The sequence below is a fragment of the Lissotriton vulgaris genome, chromosome 6, assembly GCF_964263255.1.
Source record: "Lissotriton vulgaris chromosome 6, aLisVul1.2, whole genome shotgun sequence".
In the NCBI taxonomy this organism is placed as follows: domain Eukaryota; kingdom Metazoa; phylum Chordata; class Amphibia; order Caudata; family Salamandridae; genus Lissotriton; species Lissotriton vulgaris.
The window spans coordinates 931,168,233-931,186,009 of NC_141694.1; the positions used below are offsets into that span (position 1 = coordinate 931,168,233).

General features: G+C 42.3%; 1 protein-coding gene across 1 annotated transcript in view; it reads left to right on the forward strand.

Moving 5' to 3' along the window:
• Positions 1 to 16,829, forward strand: part of DZANK1 (double zinc ribbon and ankyrin repeat domains 1) — a 1,079,146-nt gene extending 1,062,317 nt beyond the window's left edge. The window contains exon 21 of the mRNA XM_086926915.1: positions 15,289 to 16,829. Coding sequence (XP_086783041.1) covers positions 15,289 to 15,454 — 166 coding nt within the window. The 3' untranslated portion in view covers positions 15,455 to 16,829. The remainder of the gene's footprint in view (positions 1 to 15,288) is intronic.
• The last annotated feature ends 948 nt before the right edge of the window (positions 16,830 to 17,777 follow it).

Genomic DNA, 17,777 nt, shown 5'->3' on the forward strand with positions numbered 1-17,777 from the left:
TATTCCAAAACCCATGCCTGATAGTGACAGCACTACTGATGTGGAGATAGACGTTTCTAATATTTTATACCAAAACAGAACACATACTGATTGGAAAAAGTGGTTGATCTGGCCAACAGACACGAATAACTGTCAAGATAGATTCCTGAACAAAACACAGGGGTTCATAATGACCAGACCAGACCCTAGATATTCCCAGAGACAACATCCAGGGATAGTTACACCATACAGTGTAGGGAAACTATGCCTTGAGTGGCTACAGAAATCCACACTGGCTGAAATTAAGCAACACTTGACTTTACTTAAAGTCGGTGCTGACTTGCGTGAATTCTTAATGGGACCACGCAAACAGCGTCAAAAACGTTTCATAGCAGCCGGTATATACGCTGCATACAATGAAGCATGGAAAATAATGCAAATTGAGACAGCAGAAAAAATACGAGAAATTGATCGTATTCATTTGGAAAAATCACTTTCTGTTGTGGACAATGGGTTAACGACTGTCTTCCAGAATATATTCACTGGACAGTATTTTATCGTCTGCCTTAGATATAATGAAGCAGGATTTACTAATGCTACAACATGGTCAGTCTCAATTATGTTCTATTGTACAGCTTGGATGGACGTTGCAAAATCTGCATTCAGGCTACGTACCATGGCGTTTAATCAACACAACGTCATTATTCGGTCTCTTTAACCTTACTGATAAACAAATCAGTTTGGCACAAAAAGGAGCAGATTATACAATCCTGAGCATTGAAAAACTCAAGAGATTACCATTGACAATGTCAGAAAGACCTGTCATTGAATGGATAATACATGGAACGATTACAATTCCGATAACAACTTTCCAGTTTAATTACGCTCAAGAGTATATACCAGCAGGCCAGTATGAAAGGTTGGGTAAAGAATACATCAAATCAACCTGGGATTTACCTTATACACACAGATGTTATAGTGAAGGAAACAAGGAGGTATTTCTTAGTGGTAAAAATTGTAAAAAAATCACTAAGCGGTACACTTCTGTGTCAGGGTGTTAATTTGCATGGAGCCTGCGAAAGGTCTTCAAACAACCTTTCATGTCACCTGCATGGCAAGCCTGCAAAACAGATAGAGCCATTTTTAGACCACTTTCTAATGGTGTTACATTTTAATAAATGACCACAGCTGTTGTGGCATGCTGCCAGGAAAAGCCTATCTGACAACTGTAACTTCCAGGGCCATTTGCTGTATGCAAGTATTGTATCCACACAGCAATCCAGATATGGCCTTGGTTGAATATCTCTTCTATTCGAATTGATACTTTAAGCAGAATGAAGTCTATTCTTTTACAAACAACTGTGCCTTTAACGTCATCAAAAGAAACATATGATCTGCAAGTTGCAAGGACAGCAGCAGAGATACATACCCTTTTATCAACAAATTGCCCCTTACATTTCGTAGAAGTGTTAAGCCAAATCTTAAACATGTCTGATACCAGTGGCATCGAACATGTATTTAAGACAATTTTTTCGGGACTGTTAGCACCCTTTGAAACAGTTCTGGGCATCTTCCCGAATTTTGTCCATTCTGTCTTTGGCGGCCTACCCTTAATCTTGGGACTTGTGGCAGGAATTTTAATTTTGCTCTTTCTGCACCTATATGGCAAGCCAATCCACAGGCAAGACTCTAGCAACAATGGAAGAAACGATCCTAGCAATACGATACCGAGACCGTATAACTAAGGTCCTCGGATTGGCCCGACTAAGAGATCTGAGTACAACCTGGTTTCTTTCATTCAGACAGATCTGGCAAGATTGCATCATACCTGTGCTTCGATGTCTGCTATGCGGAGAAGAATGCGTGTTGGACATCTGTCTTACACTACAATCAGCAGTACCAATGGATATCGTTACTTTGCTAGGTCCTGTAACGACTCATGCATTGTGTTGTCCCCAGCGGCTACCGATTCTGATGACGGCATTCGTTGAGACTTCACCACTACGAGTAAGTGGCGGTGAGGTAAGAGAGGAAAGCAGCACCGAACAGGTACAGCCTTCTGTGAGCATTGCTGATCCAACCATCGATGATAGCACTCACACAGAAAATTGCACTGTTGCAGCATTTTCTTACTTGGTCGAACTTTCACCTGATGTGGTAGACCAATTTTTTGCAGGTCTGTCTGATATAATGTTCTCTCCAATCAACAAGAATAACTCTTAATAAAAACAATGAGCACACAGCGTTCCCTGAACTCTGAATTCGGCCTTCAGTTTTTGATAAACAAAGCTACAGAAAATATTTGGGACGTTTCCCCTGAAAGCGAAATTATTTTTGCCCAATTTTTCAAAATATTTACCTTTTTTTTGGCACATGGTACTCTGCTTAAAGTAGAACTATTCTTAGAGAACAGAGCTTCTATTTTAGGATACTAGAGACAATATTTTACCTCAGCCTCTAGCACATATACAGAAATTTGTATAAATATGTGATGAAATGGTCTCGACCTTTTTTTCTGTATTTAGAGCCATTTCATGTGTAATTTTTGCAATTCGTTCAGATTATATATATATATGCATTTCTCTGAATGATAACACTGCTTGAAAAGTGTACAGTACAAATACTAATTTTCGTGTATTTACTGTATACCATTTCAAATGCGATATATGTATTTTGGGGTGGGTTGGAAAAAAACACATGCACTTTTGAATGTTTAATATTGCTTAGTTTTAGTAATGATGGACATCAATTCGTGGAGTGGGTGTCGTGTTCTTATCTAGGACCCTAATTCAATAGTCCCGATTTATGCCCTTGTGAGGTTATAATCAATAATGTCCTGACAAAGGCATAAGAATCAGATTCATATTCAGTAATAGCCCATGCAATCCTAAGCACAGCACGGCTACTCCCATCGACTCCTAGAAAGCACAACGCGTTCTTTAAACAAACCAAGCCTCCAGCAGCCCGGGAAAACCCCCCCTGCTTTTGTTTTGATTTGAACAAGAACTCCTGAAGTCCTGCAAGAACTGTCAGTTCTTGGTGACGTCTTAAGTCCAACCTTACGTCAAACCCGGCACCTTTCAGGTATAAAATACCAACAGTTGCCTTAAGCAAGCACACGGTGGTTTGGAGCAGAGCGGCCATCTACTTGCTCGAGAGCCCAGCTGATGCGAGTGCCGGCGGAAGCCGCCCCTCCTGTTTGACGCACTGAGAGAGACGCTGTCTTTTTCTCCAGCCGAGAAAATCCAGCTCCGGTGTTTCCAGCCTACCCTTGCAGGTTGCTGGGATATCGAGTCCTGAGGAAAGAGATACCAGACCTCCCACATTCTATTACCAAGGTACGGAGCTGACTAAACCCTTAGGAGAATTCTTGATGCAGATTCTTGGCAAAGTTATCTTAACCAACTTAACTTAACATCGCCACTTACTTGTCCCTTCCCACGTATTAGGCTTAGGTCCGGTACACCGGGGTAGGCGTAGTTAGAAGCACCAGTTGAGCCTTTTAGTCAATATATTTCTGTATGTATATATTTTATCCATTTTAAAGTATCATATGGCTAAGAAACCGTATCAATGCCTTTACAGTATTATTTCATAATACTACTTTTACTGTACGCACTTTACTTTACTTTAAGTATTGCAATTGTGGCAATTCATTTCTCTTGCATGAGAAGGAAGACTGCTCAATAAATAACACCTTTTTATTGAAAATGCCCGTCTCTCTATTTCTCTGCATTCTGGTGAAACTAAGTATGCACTGCTGACTGGGTGAAATATCTGTCTATTGTTTTCACACGACTCTAGAGATATACTCTTATTCTGAGGGAGCAAAGTAGTCCTGTTTATGAGGTTGTCGGAAACTGAATCACTTCTTGTCTGAGCCAGGGAAGGTTATCCATCCCTCTTCATTCGAGAAAGTTTCCAGTGACCTCTGAGCTAGCTGGTGCAAACCTAAATTAGGTTTAGCATAGTCAGTAGAGACCTAGATGACCTCAGTCCTACGTCTACACTGCTGTTTGTTATTCCAATGCGCAGAGCCTATTGGGAAAATAGGAACTACACTACATGGCGCCCAACGTTTGGTAAGGCGATAATCTAACGCAAGACAATAGAGTAACTCAGTCGTGCTGTTTCACACAGAACCCTTTTCCAGTAAAAACTCCCATAGATGTGTGGAGTGGGTGAAAGGTTAATATCCGCGGGAACTTAGTAGGATGAGAATCCTATGTATTAGTTTCTGGTTTTGATCAACGTTGAAGGATACAGTGTTCCAAAATATTGTGCACCTAATCTTTGTTTCCTTGAAACTCGATCTGCAACAGAAAACTTTCAGTCAGTTAAAATGACAGAAAGTGACGAAGAAAGGGAGCGATTAAGAATAGCAGCTCAAGTCTTAGAGGAAGACACAAGTCTTCATGAAACCGAACCAAATGCTATACTTATTCCGGCCAATTTAAGAAGAACTATAACTCTAAAACTTATAGAAAATGGCCTGACACCGCGAGGTGGTACAGTCATATTCGTGATAGAGGCACACGAATATCGGCAGACAGAGGTATTCTATTCATGGATACACTTTCCAGCAGCACACGCTACGACAAAAGACTTCCACTATTACAAAATAGAGGAACCCCCGGATGAATACACTCCTTTCGAGAAGATTGAAATTCCACTAAAATACCAAGAGCACCTGCTCTGGTTTAAAGGCGCCCTAAAACATAATAATCACATCACCAGGCTCGGTCTACTAAGTAGACCAGGAGCAACGTGGCCGGTTCTAGCCAGCTACACACCACACCCAGACATTGATAAAATGTCAGTTCCTGAACTTTCAGCTCAGCTAAAACTCTTAATTAAAATACATAGACCATTAGTCCTATATGTCATGCGGATTTCTATAGTCCAACCGACAATTAACACTCATCAGCAGACCCCCCACCAGGGGAACTTAAACAAAATCACACCACAGAACATACAATCATGTCTTGGTAAAGTACCCATAAAACGGGAACAAATCCCATTCTGGTTAGCACAGAAAATTACTCAAATAGAGGCAGTATTCCCGGATACTACTCCTACTGAGAAACACAGAATTCTGACTATCTGCCTCCCGATGGGGATCGCACCACATGTGGAGGACTGTGACACTTGGGGCACAGTCTTTGCTTCCATCTACACAAAAACACACGGTGTCCCGTCTATAGCGGTCATACCAGATGTATTAAGACAGATTCAAAATGAATACGGTCCAGAACCAGCTTTAACTCTGGGTATGAAATTACTAAAAGACTTCAAGCTGGTCTCGGCTATATTATTAGTCAACATAAAAGGTGAAGCAGCATCTGTGGCGATCCGCCAGAAACTGAAGGAAACAGACATAACAGCCCAACCATTGGAACTTGCCAGAATTATAGAAAAATCCTATCAAGAGCTAGGAAGAGATAGTTTGGGTGGGAAACCGATAAAACCCCAACTAACTGAAAATCCTGAAAAAACATTTGTTAAAAATAATTTAAAAACTCCAAAAAAGAGTTGGGAAGGTAATAAACAAACCATTCCCAGGGAAAAACGTTTCCAGTCCAGAGGAAGGTCTCCTCAGCGTAGAGAGAGATCTCCAGGCCAAGAAGACAAGTCTCCCCAAAGGGAACCCTCTGAAAAAAGATACAACCTTAGAGATAGGGATAAAATAACAAAACCAGACAGATATCAAGATGTTGATTCACGTCCCGCTAGATCATTCTCACTGAATCCTTCTCGATCTTCCTCACAGAAATCGAAAAGAAGAGGACGGTCAGAACACAGAGAAGAGCACGCCAAGTCCAAAGACAAGGAATCTGCTCATCAAAGTAAAAAATTACAATTTCCCAGAAAGAAGGTAGCAAGTATTAAGATTAAAGATGCCGAGGATCCTGAGGACACAGCTGAAAAACGGAGAGTGGGCACAGACAATGCTAGACATCGGAGCCGAAGTGACCATAGCTCACAAGACCCTGATGAATCTTCTGGAGACAGTGGACATGAATGAATACATTCAGGTGGAAACTGCAGACACACGAGTTAGTGTGCCCCATAAGCTATATGAAATACCATTACGTATAGAGGGAGATAAAACCAGGAAAATAAAAAGTCTCTTTTGGGAAACATTTTCAAAAGGCTATGACATTCTGTTAGCTGAGAAAGACTGGCCACCAGAGTTTGTCAGGGAGTGCCCTCATGGCGAAGAAATGATTATGCCTGCCTTCTCGAATTATATCCCGATTCATAAAAAATATACTTATGCAAGAAAATGGGCAGTAGCCCAAGCTCCTGCTTTGTACAAAAATCATGTAGGATGGGATGAGGACTCACCTCATCACAAGATCCAGTTAAAAAATCAGCCCACTGCACAAAGGCAGTACCCAGTTAAACAAGAAGCTAAAAAAACAAGTCAGGAAAATCTTAGATCAACTTGAGTACCAAGGGGTGATCGAAACATGCACCTCTCAAATGATTAATCCTTTGTTTCATGTCTCCAAGCCAGACAATTCGTATCGTCTAGTTTCGGACTACAGACACCTTAACTCCTGTTGTAAAACATTTGCAGTACAAAACTCACATAGTGCAGCACTAATGAATAACATTGTGTGCAAAAAATATAAAACGACACTAGACATCTCCAATGGATTCTTCTGTCAAAACATTGCACCAGAAAGCAGGTATTTGAACGCTTTCTCAATATTTGTGTCGCAAAAACAATTTTGCCGACTCCCAAAGGGATTCAAGAATAGCCCGGGATTATTTTCAGCAAGGGTAACAGAGTTACTACAAATATATGATGATGAAGCATTATCATATGTCGATGACCTCTATCTCACAGACGATGACTTGGAGACTCACTTAAAAAGGGTGAACACCATAATACTTGGACTCGCCTCAGAGGGTTACAAATTCAACTTTAAAAAGTCACGAATTGCCCATCTAACTGTCCTATTTTTAGGTTATGAATTATCAAGTGAAGGCAAAAGCCTGGCAGACAATTTCTTAGAGAAATGTGCTATACTCCAAGCTCCAAAAACGCTGAAGAATTTACAATCACTACTAGGTTTCCTGAATTTCGGAAGAACATACATTCTAAATTATGCTGAGAGGGTTAAACCTCTCTATGAATTAATAAAACCAGATTTCAAACAAACCAATTGGACTCAGAAACACACAGAAATTTTGAGATCACTACAAACAGACATGTTAACTAAAACAAAATTGCAAACACGTGAGAACACACGCAATCTTGTAATCCGAGTCATCCCAGGAAGATGCGGATTCACATACCTGACCTCTAATGAGGGAGTAACGGTACCTATAGCTTACAAATCACATTTGTACACTCAAGCTGAAATGAAATTCAGCTCCATAGAGAAAATTCTAACTGCGGTTCAAACTGCTGTAGCAAAAGAAAGAGCCCTAGCACAAGGTAAACGAATAATAATCGTTACACCGATACCTGCCTTAGAAGCAGTGACAAAAGCAAGCATACAAAATGCCAAAGCATTACATCCGAGATGGATACAATGGGTTAATTCTCTTGCTGCTACAGACGTAGTATACAAATTTGATCCTAATTTAAAAACACAAGAATTTCTGCAATATGAATATGAATGTCCTCTCAATAAGAAAAAAGTGATTTATTTGTTTTATTATTTTATAAGTGAGAGCTCTGTGTCTAATGGAGGTGCTCTCTTCGTGGATTGTCGAAGGAGAGCACTATGTGCTTTTAAAATACCCCTAACACACTATGAATCCCATAGTGTCATGCTTCATCATAGGGGTCTTCCCGTCCCTCTACGGGGCGGGGCGTGCTACGACCTACGAGCTACGCGGGAGCACTTGAAAGGTGACAATAGGCTATGTGTGGTGTGGTGGTAGGGGTGAAAGGTGAGGGAGGGGACTTACTCAAGTGTGGTGATAATTCTGAAAAAGTTTAAAAATTCCCTGGCTAGTAGAAAAAAATAATTTATTCACTTCTCTGGCTGGGAACAGTAAAAAGGGGATTAAAAAGTAGTAAGATAGAGTGTGTTAACTACTTGGTCGACATGACATGTTTCATAAGCAGCCCCTACTGCTTATTCATCAGGACCTATAGTGATCCCTACCAATAATACTCAATTCTAAGTATGGAGATGTATGCCTAAAGTCCTATTCAAGGAGGCAAAAATCAGCCACCAAGAAATGCTTCTGGGCTTGAGTGGGCCCCTGGCGAAGCTTAGTGAAAAAAAGGGTGACCTAATCCGGTCCACTTTTTGTAAACGATGTTTGCCCAGTGAGTCTGCGTCTTTAGGGTTTTCACTCGAAAACGGTCACTAAACCGGCGTTTTGAAAACCCTAAAGACGCAGACTCACGGGGCAAACATCGTTTACAAAAAGTGGACCGGATTAGGTCACCCTTTTTTTCACTAAGCTTCGCCAGGGGCCCACTCAAGCCCAGAAGCATTTCTTGGTGGCTGATTTTTGCCTCCTTGAATAGGACTTTAGGCATACATCTCCATACTTAGAATTGAGTATTATTGGTAGGGATCACTATAGGTCCTGATGAATAAGCAGTAGGGGCTGCTTATGAAACATGTCATGTCGACCAAGTAGTTAACACACTCTATCTTACTACTTTTTAATCCCCTTTTTACTGTTCCCAGCCAGAGAAGTGAATAAATTATTTTTTTCTACTAGCCAGGGAATTTTTAAACTTTTTCAGAATTATCACCACACTTGAGTAAGTCCCCTCCCTCACCTTTCACCCCTACCACCACACCACACATAGCCTATTGTCACCTTTCAAGTGCTCCCGCGTAGCTCGTAGGTCGTAGCACGCCCCGCCCCGTAGAGGGACGGGAAGACCCCTATGATGAAGCATGACACTATGGGATTCATAGTGTGTGAGGGGTATTTTAAAAGCACATAGTGCTCTCCTTCGACAATCCACGAAGAGAGCACCTCCATTAGACACAGAGCTCTCACTTATAAAATAATAAAACAAATAAATCACTTTTTTCTTATTGATAGAATCTCTTTGGTTATTTACTATGTACAGGAGGGTGATTCTATCACTACTGCCTCTACCCTTCCTCAACTGATTTTTGGATATGAATGTCCTCTGCCAGCTGAAGTCCTCCCTCTGGATCATTACGGATGTATAATATATACAGACGGATCATCACAACCCGCAGTTGGGGGTAAAAAAGCATATAGTGCTACAAAGATATTGGTGGCCGGGTATTAAGAAGCAAACTAAGAACTATGTTCTAGAATGCGAAATATGCCAAAGAATGAAAGCATCAACAGTAAAACGACCAGCACAGATGCCCCTTCTAATCTCAGATAAACCATTAGCATGTGTTTACCTGGACCACTGTGGTCCCTTACAAAGGGATGGCAACTATAAATATATCATGGTCGCAGTGGATTCCTGTACGAGAATCATTTGGATGTGGACCCTAGAGAACAGAGCTTCTATTTTAGGATACTAGAGACAATATTTTACCTCAGCCTCTAGCACATATACAGAAATTTGTATAAATGTGTGATGAAATGGTCTCGACCTTTTTTTCTGTATTTAGAGCCATTTCATGTGTAATTTTTGCAATTCGTTCAGATGATATATATATGCATTTCTCTGAATGATAACACTGCTTGAAAAGTGTACAGTACAAATACTCATTTTCGTGTATTTACCGTATACCATTTCAAATGCGATATATGTATTTTGGGGTGGGTCGGAAAAAACACATGCACCTTTGAATGTTTACTATTGCTTAGTTTTAGTAATGATGGACATCAATTCGTGGAGTGGTTGTCGTGTTCTTATCTAGGACCCTAATTCGATAGTCCCGGTTAATGCTCTTGTGAGGTTATAAATAATAATGTCCTGACAAAGGCATAAGAATCAGATTCATATTCAGTAATAGCCCATGCAATCCTAAGCACAGCACGGCTACTCCCATCGACTTCTAGAAAGCACAACGCGTTCTTTAAACAAACCAAGCCTCCAGCAGCCCGGGAAAACCCCCCTGCTTTTGTTTTGATTTGAACAAGAACTCCTGAAGCCCTGCAAGAACTGCTAGTTCTTGGTGACGTCTTAAGTCCAACCTTACGTCAAACCCGGCACATTTCAGGTATAAAATACCAACAGTTGCCTTAAGCAAACACACGGTGGTTTGGAGCAGAGCGGCCATCTACTTGCCCGAGAGCCCAGCTGATGCGAGTGCCCGCGGAAGCCGCCCCTCCTGTTTGACGCACTGAGAGAGACGCTGTCTTTTTCTCCAGCCGAGAAAATCCAGCTCCGGTGTTTCCAGCCTACCCTTGCAGGTTGCTGAGATATCGAGTCCTGAGGAAAGAGATACCAGACCTCCCACATTCTATTACCAAGGTACGGAGCTGACTAAACCCTTAGGAGAATTCTTGATGCAGATTCTTGGCAAAATTATCTTAACCAACTTAACTTAACATCGCTACTTACTTGTCCCTTCCCACATATTAGGCTTAGGTCAGGTACACCGGGGTAGGCGTAGTTAGAAGCACCAGTTGAGCCTTTTAGTCAATATATTTCTGTATGTATATATTTTATCTATTTTAAAGTATCATATGGCTAAGAAACCGTATCAATGCTTTTACAGTACTATTTCATAATACTACTTTTACTGTACGCCCTTTACTTTAAGTATTGCAATTGTTGCAATTCATTTCTCTTGCATGAGAAGGAAGACTGCTCAATAAATAACACCTTTTTATTGAAAACGCCTGTCTCTCTATTTCTCAGCATTCTGGTGAAACTAAGTATGCCCTGCTGACTCAGTGAAATATCTGTCTATTGTTTTCACACGACTCTAGAGATATACTCTTATTCTGAGGGAGCAAAGTTGTCATGTTTATGCGGTTGTCGGAAACTGAATCCCTTCTTGTCTGAGCCAGGGAAGGTTATCCATCCCTCTTCATTCGAGAAAGTTTCCAGTGACCTCTGAGCTAGCTGGCGCAAACCTAAATTAAGTTTAGCATAGTCAGTAGAGACCTAGATGACCTCAGTCCTACGTCTACACTGCTGTTTATGTTATTCCAATGCGCAGAGCCTATTGGGAAAATAGGAACTACACTACAACATGTTTGAGGTCTACTGGGTGTTAAGGGAATGTCCAGGAATCCCTTCTGGACATGTCCTTCGATGGCTCTCGCATTGATGACGATAAGGCAGATTCGGTGCTTGAGCGCTTTAAGGACAGCAGGGCCACCACACGGTCGCTTGTGCTCTCCATGGCCTTAGGGCAGCCCCACTCAGCCTTTGTCCCTTCCTGGCTACGGTAGGGGCTACCAACTATATCCATTCCCACCCAGCCACCAGGGACAACAGGCTTCCCAGTCCTTTTGTGGCTGCAGATGCAGTTCCCAAAATCCCTGTTGGACCCTAGGCTAGTGATTTGCCCAGTGTGCCACCCTCCCCTGGCCGTGGCAGCCTTCAAACCCCTTTAATATGGCCTCTGACCATCACCGGCAAATGGTCTGTGGCAGGATCAAGCATTACCTGCCTCAATGTTTGTCCATCACTTCGGACAAATTAGTGCTTCAAGTTATTAAGCGGGGATACACACACTCATTCATAGAAACCCTGCAGCCCATGCCATTCTCATCAGACCAGATGATGGAGGACCACCTCTTCCTGCTGCATCAAGACGTGCAGGCTCTTTTGGCCAAAGGACCCATCAATAGGGTGCTGACATCAGGAGTAGGTTGTGGTTGCTATTTAGGCTACTTTATGGTGCTGAAAAAGGACTGAGGCATCTACCATATACTAGACCTGCGCCCTCTCAACTACTTCCTCAAAAAGTAGAAATTTAAAATGCTCACATTGACTCTAGTCCTGTCTGCTCTGGACCCTGGGGTCTGGATGGTAGTGTTAAACTTGCAGGATGCCTATGTTCACTTACCCAGACTGCCGGGCCACAGATGTTACCTGCAATACACAATGGGCCATAAGCACTTTCACTTTGCTGTGCTCACTTTGGCCTAAGCAGCCCCCCTTTGGGTGTTCACAAAGGTGATGGTGGTGGTTGCAGCCCATTCTGCTGAGGTCAGGGGTTCCAGTCTTCCTCAACAACTGGCTGTTGAAGGGGGGGCTTGCTACAGGCAGCCATCACCTACCTCTAGACTATGGCAAACATCCTGCATTCCCTGGGGTTCACTATTATGTGCCAAAGTCACGCCTGACTCCCTCTTAGACACTCCCTTTCATCTGGGCCTTTCTGGACAAAGTGCAGTTTCGGGACTATCCTCCTGAGCTGCGAGTCTAGGAAATCAAGGCTATAATTACAATGTTTAAACCTTTATCCTCCATTTTTGGTAATAGGGAATCTGAGCCTGCTGATCCTCACGCCTCTTGCATCCTGCTGGTAATCTATGCTTTCCTGCATATGCGGGCTCTGCCCTGGGAACCTGAAGTCCCAGTGGGCGCAGCATCAGGGGAATCCCTCTGACCAAGTCCAGATTTCGGTGGGTACTGCAAAAGATCTGCAGTAGTGACTGGCAAACCATGAGTGGGTCAGCGGCAGACCCTTCTCCCTTCCCCACCCAAAGCTCACAGTGGTGAAGTATGTGTCCGTTCTGAGTTGGCCATCTGGGAGAGGTGGCGCTCAGAGGACTCATCTCCAGCGGAGTCTCAACTCCACATCAACATGTTGGAATTGAGAGGGATCAGCGTGGCATTGAAGGCCTTCTTCCTTTCATAAAGGGAAGGCTAGTTCAGGTTTTCACTGATAACGCAACAAACAGGGCAGGGGGATGGGGGAGGGGTCAAGGACTCTGTGCTAGGTGGCTCTACACGACTGGAACATCAGGATATCTTCCTGGTCGTACAGCGCCTTGTAGGCTCTCTGAATGCCAGGGTGGACAAACTCAGCCCTCAATGTCTCGCGTAACATGAATGGCATCTCCATCTGAAGGTGGTGCAAAGGCTCTTCCGTGAATGAGGAGAACCTTGGTTAGATCTATTCACCACAGATAAGAACGCGCAATGTCAGGGTATGTGGACTTTTAGACTCATTTTCAATGCCGCCAGACATTTTGCTGCAGCAGCTGAGTCTTTGAACTCCCTTCATAAGTCTGTGAAGTCATTCTGGCAGCCAGGCATCCATTAACTACGACCATATATACCTACCATTGGGACAAGTGTGTGGCTAGGTGCACTTACAAGCATGTTGATCCTCTCTCTGCACCTTTGTCCAAGGTATTGTTGTTTATCTCTAGCCTGCAAGGCTTTGCTTTGGGCACAGATAAAGGCCACCTTGGCTTTTTTTATGGCTGCTGGATCAACCTTCCCTGCTCTAGTCAACAGTGTGCAAATCGTTTAATAAAAGAACTTCAGCACGTTTCCTCCAAAACCCTTTAATATGCCCCAATGGGACCTCAATGTGGTTTTAACATTTCTGATGTGTCAGCAATTCAAGCGTATGCATAATTGTTCTGTACATCTCCTGACCATCAGAACAGTCATCTTAGTGGTCATCACATTCCCAGACAAACTGATTCTCCGTACCTGTGCCTCTTTCCTGCCAAAAGTGGTAATGCTTTTCAACACCAGCCAAAATATCACACTGCCACCTTTCTTCCTCCCCACACCCTTCCAAAGAGGAGGAGATACTCCATTTCCTGGACCCAAAAAGAGCATTGTCGTTCAACATTGATCGTTCCAAAGTCCACGGGGGCAATCAACTGTTTGTTAGGTTCGCTGGAGCAAAGAAAGGGAATGCAGTGCAAAAGTGGACCATCTCCAGTTGGATTGTGCTCTGCATTAAAATCTGTTTCACATTGTCCATGAAGCAACCCCCTGAGGGCTTGCTGGCTCACTCCACGAGAGCAAAGGAGGCAGCCACTGTATTAGCTGGTGGTGTCCCCATCCTGGATATTTGTTAGGCTGCTACATGGGCTTCCCTGCCAGTTTACTAAACACTACTGCCTTGACAGTCAGGTCCAGTGCGATGGGCACTTTGCCCATTTGGTTGTCTAGGACTTTCTGGCCTAAACCTGTTTGCAGATCCTCCACTGTGGAGATTTTGCTTGAGTACCTATTCTAATGTGTGGAATCTGCAGCTAGAAGTCTCTATAATATAAACAAGTTACTAACCTTCAGTAATGCCTTATCTAGTAGAGACTCTATCTAGCTGCATATTCCTTACCGATCCTCCATGCTTCTGCAAACAGTTTATTCTATCTAGTAGGTCCCTAGTGTCTGCACACTAGTCCAACGGGTCTCTAATGTGGCTCTGCTCTTCTGGTGCGGAAATGCCACAAAAAGAAACTGATGTCAGCGCAGTTGGGTGGCACCTATATAGGCATCGCATGCGTCACAACCAGCGCTGATGACTATGCCACCGATCGCCGTCATCTAATGGCATGCAGAAATACTGCTCAAGATTTTTGGGATCCAGTCTGATGCTTGGGGAATATTCTAAGGTAAGAAATCTGAGGTTAGATGGATTCTCGACCAGTTAAGGCATTAACAAAGGTAAGTAACATGTCCTTTTATATATAAAAAAAAATTATTAAGGCAGTTTCAGAACACAAAGCTAAAGCTCTCCTTTTGATAAATTCACAACATCGGAAATGGGGCACCAACAGTACTATTTCAGTTTCTGGTTGCACGTGGTGTGGTAATTTCACACTCGCCTGCCTTATTTCCCTGCACAATTTGGTGCAAGGAAAAATTACTGATCACAGTTTTGCAGCACTGAAAGGCAGTTATGTGCAGTCTTGCTGCAATCTCCCTTATTCTGACCTGACGAACTTGAGCCGCATTGTGGAAAATTCCTAGCCTTCTGTATTTCCCAAGGGTTTTTTTCCACACTCAAATACCGAAACCATGATAGTAAGGGCTTATGCAGCAGTCCAATAGGAACTCTGTCTATTTCTCAGTGTGGAATTGCAGTCCCATGTAGTCTTTGATTACTGCGGCCAACTGGAAGGCTACATGTTGACTGAGTATAGAAAGCAAACTACATACGTGCATAATAAAAGCTACTATCTCTATTATGGAACCCAGTAAGGCCGTTAACATGTTCTTTCTGATACTGTACCAGGTCTAAGGATAGATGGAGGTCTTATTTTGACATTTTATTCTGGACATTTTCCAAGTGCAGAGCACATAGACACGTTAAAGTTTAATTTGCACATCAAAGATACTTCTGTTTGCAGTAACTATGACATGAAGTATTAGGTAATATTTTAGAAATGATATCTAACACTGAACTGTTCAGAAATCAAAAAAGTTACTCATCTTTGTTCACTCTTCTTTTTCAGGTGCAATGCAAACATTAAAAAGAAGAATGACAAAGGGCTGACCGCCTATGACTTGGCATTAAAGACAGGAAATGATCAAATAATATCCCTGTTTGCTGCAAAGCTTGGTCAGGGCATGTTGGACAAACTCACTAAGCCCAAGAATGTGAATTTAGATGTCTTCTGATGGATTTTTAAACTAACATGTATTTGTTTGTTATGTGTATGGTAGCAGAACGGTTGATTAAAGTAATACTTTTGTGCATGTGATTGAAGATATCAAGATGAGATCTAAGTAATCATTGTTGGCCTTATGTGTCTGGTATTTTAAAAGCCTAATATACATTCCAAGGGGCAGGTTTTTTATTTTCAAAACTTTGTTTCGCCACACAATGAGGTTAAGTGTTAATAATTACCGGTGGGCAGAAAGAACTCACTGAATTTTGCAGAGTTACATAAAAACTCTGCAAGATTCTTAGACGTCTGCCAACAGGAGGAAATTATGCATGTTGTGCTGCAATTTAGCACCAGTAGAGTGAGCAGCTCTGAAATATCAGTGTGAACGGCACCACACAGTGTGCAAGAGCGCACAACCATTTAAGTTGATTTTGTTGCTGCTCGAGCAGAAAATCTACTTGAATGGCAGCAAATTTACTCAAAGAAGCAGCCCTCTGACAGTGACGGCCCATGACCACCTGTGTTAGAAAAATGCACGAGGGAACACCAAATCTTGCTCGCATTTCTGGAGCCTCGCTGGAAAAAATTCCAAAATGCGGCAATTGGCGGGCTTTGGCTGGAACTCTGCGTTACAAGAGTGACGAGGAGTCCCCAAATTCTGCCAATTCCGCAGGGGGAATTAAACATTCAGCCTACCCCTATTAATAATGTGTTCACTTTCCAGCGCAAAACTTAAATTTTGTGCTGTTAAGTTGCCCTTAAAGTAATGCAAATAGCACTTAGCGCTGCTTTGCATCAAAGGGACGGTCCCTTGGGTGGTACATGGGCATTCCTAAACTACCACCCATGGTTTTTAATGCAAAGCCATATCATAAATTGTCTGGTGCCAAGTATGACAAATCTTTTAATTTCTCCTAACTTGTCACACATTGGATGTGTGCTGCACTGTACAGCACTCATCCAACGTGTGAAAAATTTAAAACTTTATCTAGGCATATTATTTTGTACATGTAGGGTACCCTTCCATCTCAAAACCTATGCTAGACTTCACACATCACTATGGTGCAAAGTAGTGTGCGTGAGCCGAGGCATCCTGATTGTGTCCAGGGCTGGGGAAAGTGCAGCAACAACATATACGAGTAGATACAGCTTTGCACTGCTCCTTCCCCTAGTGCAACATCATGCAGCAACTTTTGTTGCTAATCTGTGTCGATATTTTTTAATACATCTGCCTCAACATGTTTAGAGTTTACAAAGCCAGACTGATACAGATTAACCACTTTTTTAATGCAACGGTTTTTAATTGTGTACAGTATGTTTTTTATATAATGTAAATTACTTTGATTATAATTGACTGGACCTCTGAAAAAAAATAAAGATTTCTGAAAAAAGTACAAACTAGAGAATCCAGAGTCACCTCCTTTATGCAGCATAAGAAATAACTGTGCGTACGTGTTATTGACCAACATTTGTATCTTTCATGGATTGACATGCTTTACTGAATTATTTCAGCTGCGAAATTCATATTTTTCTCAATTGCATCACTGCAGGAAGATCTTTTTCGAAGACTTTACCTTCTGCTAAACAGTCAGGGTTTATTTCAGACACACCCCTCGGTCAATTTACCTTTATTTAGGTGTAAATTCTTAACTTCCAGAATTTTCCTCTCCACGGAAGTAATTTGGTGGCAAGCAAATACAAAAGAGAATCCTGGGGGGGCTGTATCTGCTGGTAAATACTAGACTTTTAACAGATTAACATGCTTTTCAGAAGTGATTACAAAGTCGAATATATAACCACAAAAATATATTATAACATTATTTAAAAGCTGGTCATGTATATATTATTTTTCCTACTTGTGCATCATAATGCTTCTAACGGTCCAAGTAGTAATGGCTTATGAGTGTACGGAGGCATCTATGTACACTGTGGGGCTTCTTTATGAGAGCCTTGCGTCACTTTTGCACCATGTAAAGTACTACACACGATACACAGGGCTCTGAATCAGATTTATGAAGCCATGCAAAGCCACCCTGAGTGGCTCTGAGTAGCCTCATAAATCTTGTGTAAGGTGATACAACCCAAATCCCTCCATTGCCTTATCCTGCTGCCGGGAGTCATTCCATGGGCGTTGCAGTGGGTTTTCCCACGCAACACCCATGGAATTTGACGCTGCCCCAGATTTACAAAATGATGTGAACCTGGGGAAGCGCCAAATTCGTATCCCTTCCAATGTGAGGCGAAACGAGGAGAAATATGTTTATTTCTCCTTGTTTTTTCCCCTCTTTCTGCAGCAGACATAGAGGAAAATGCCTCTTAGGATTGTTTTTGTG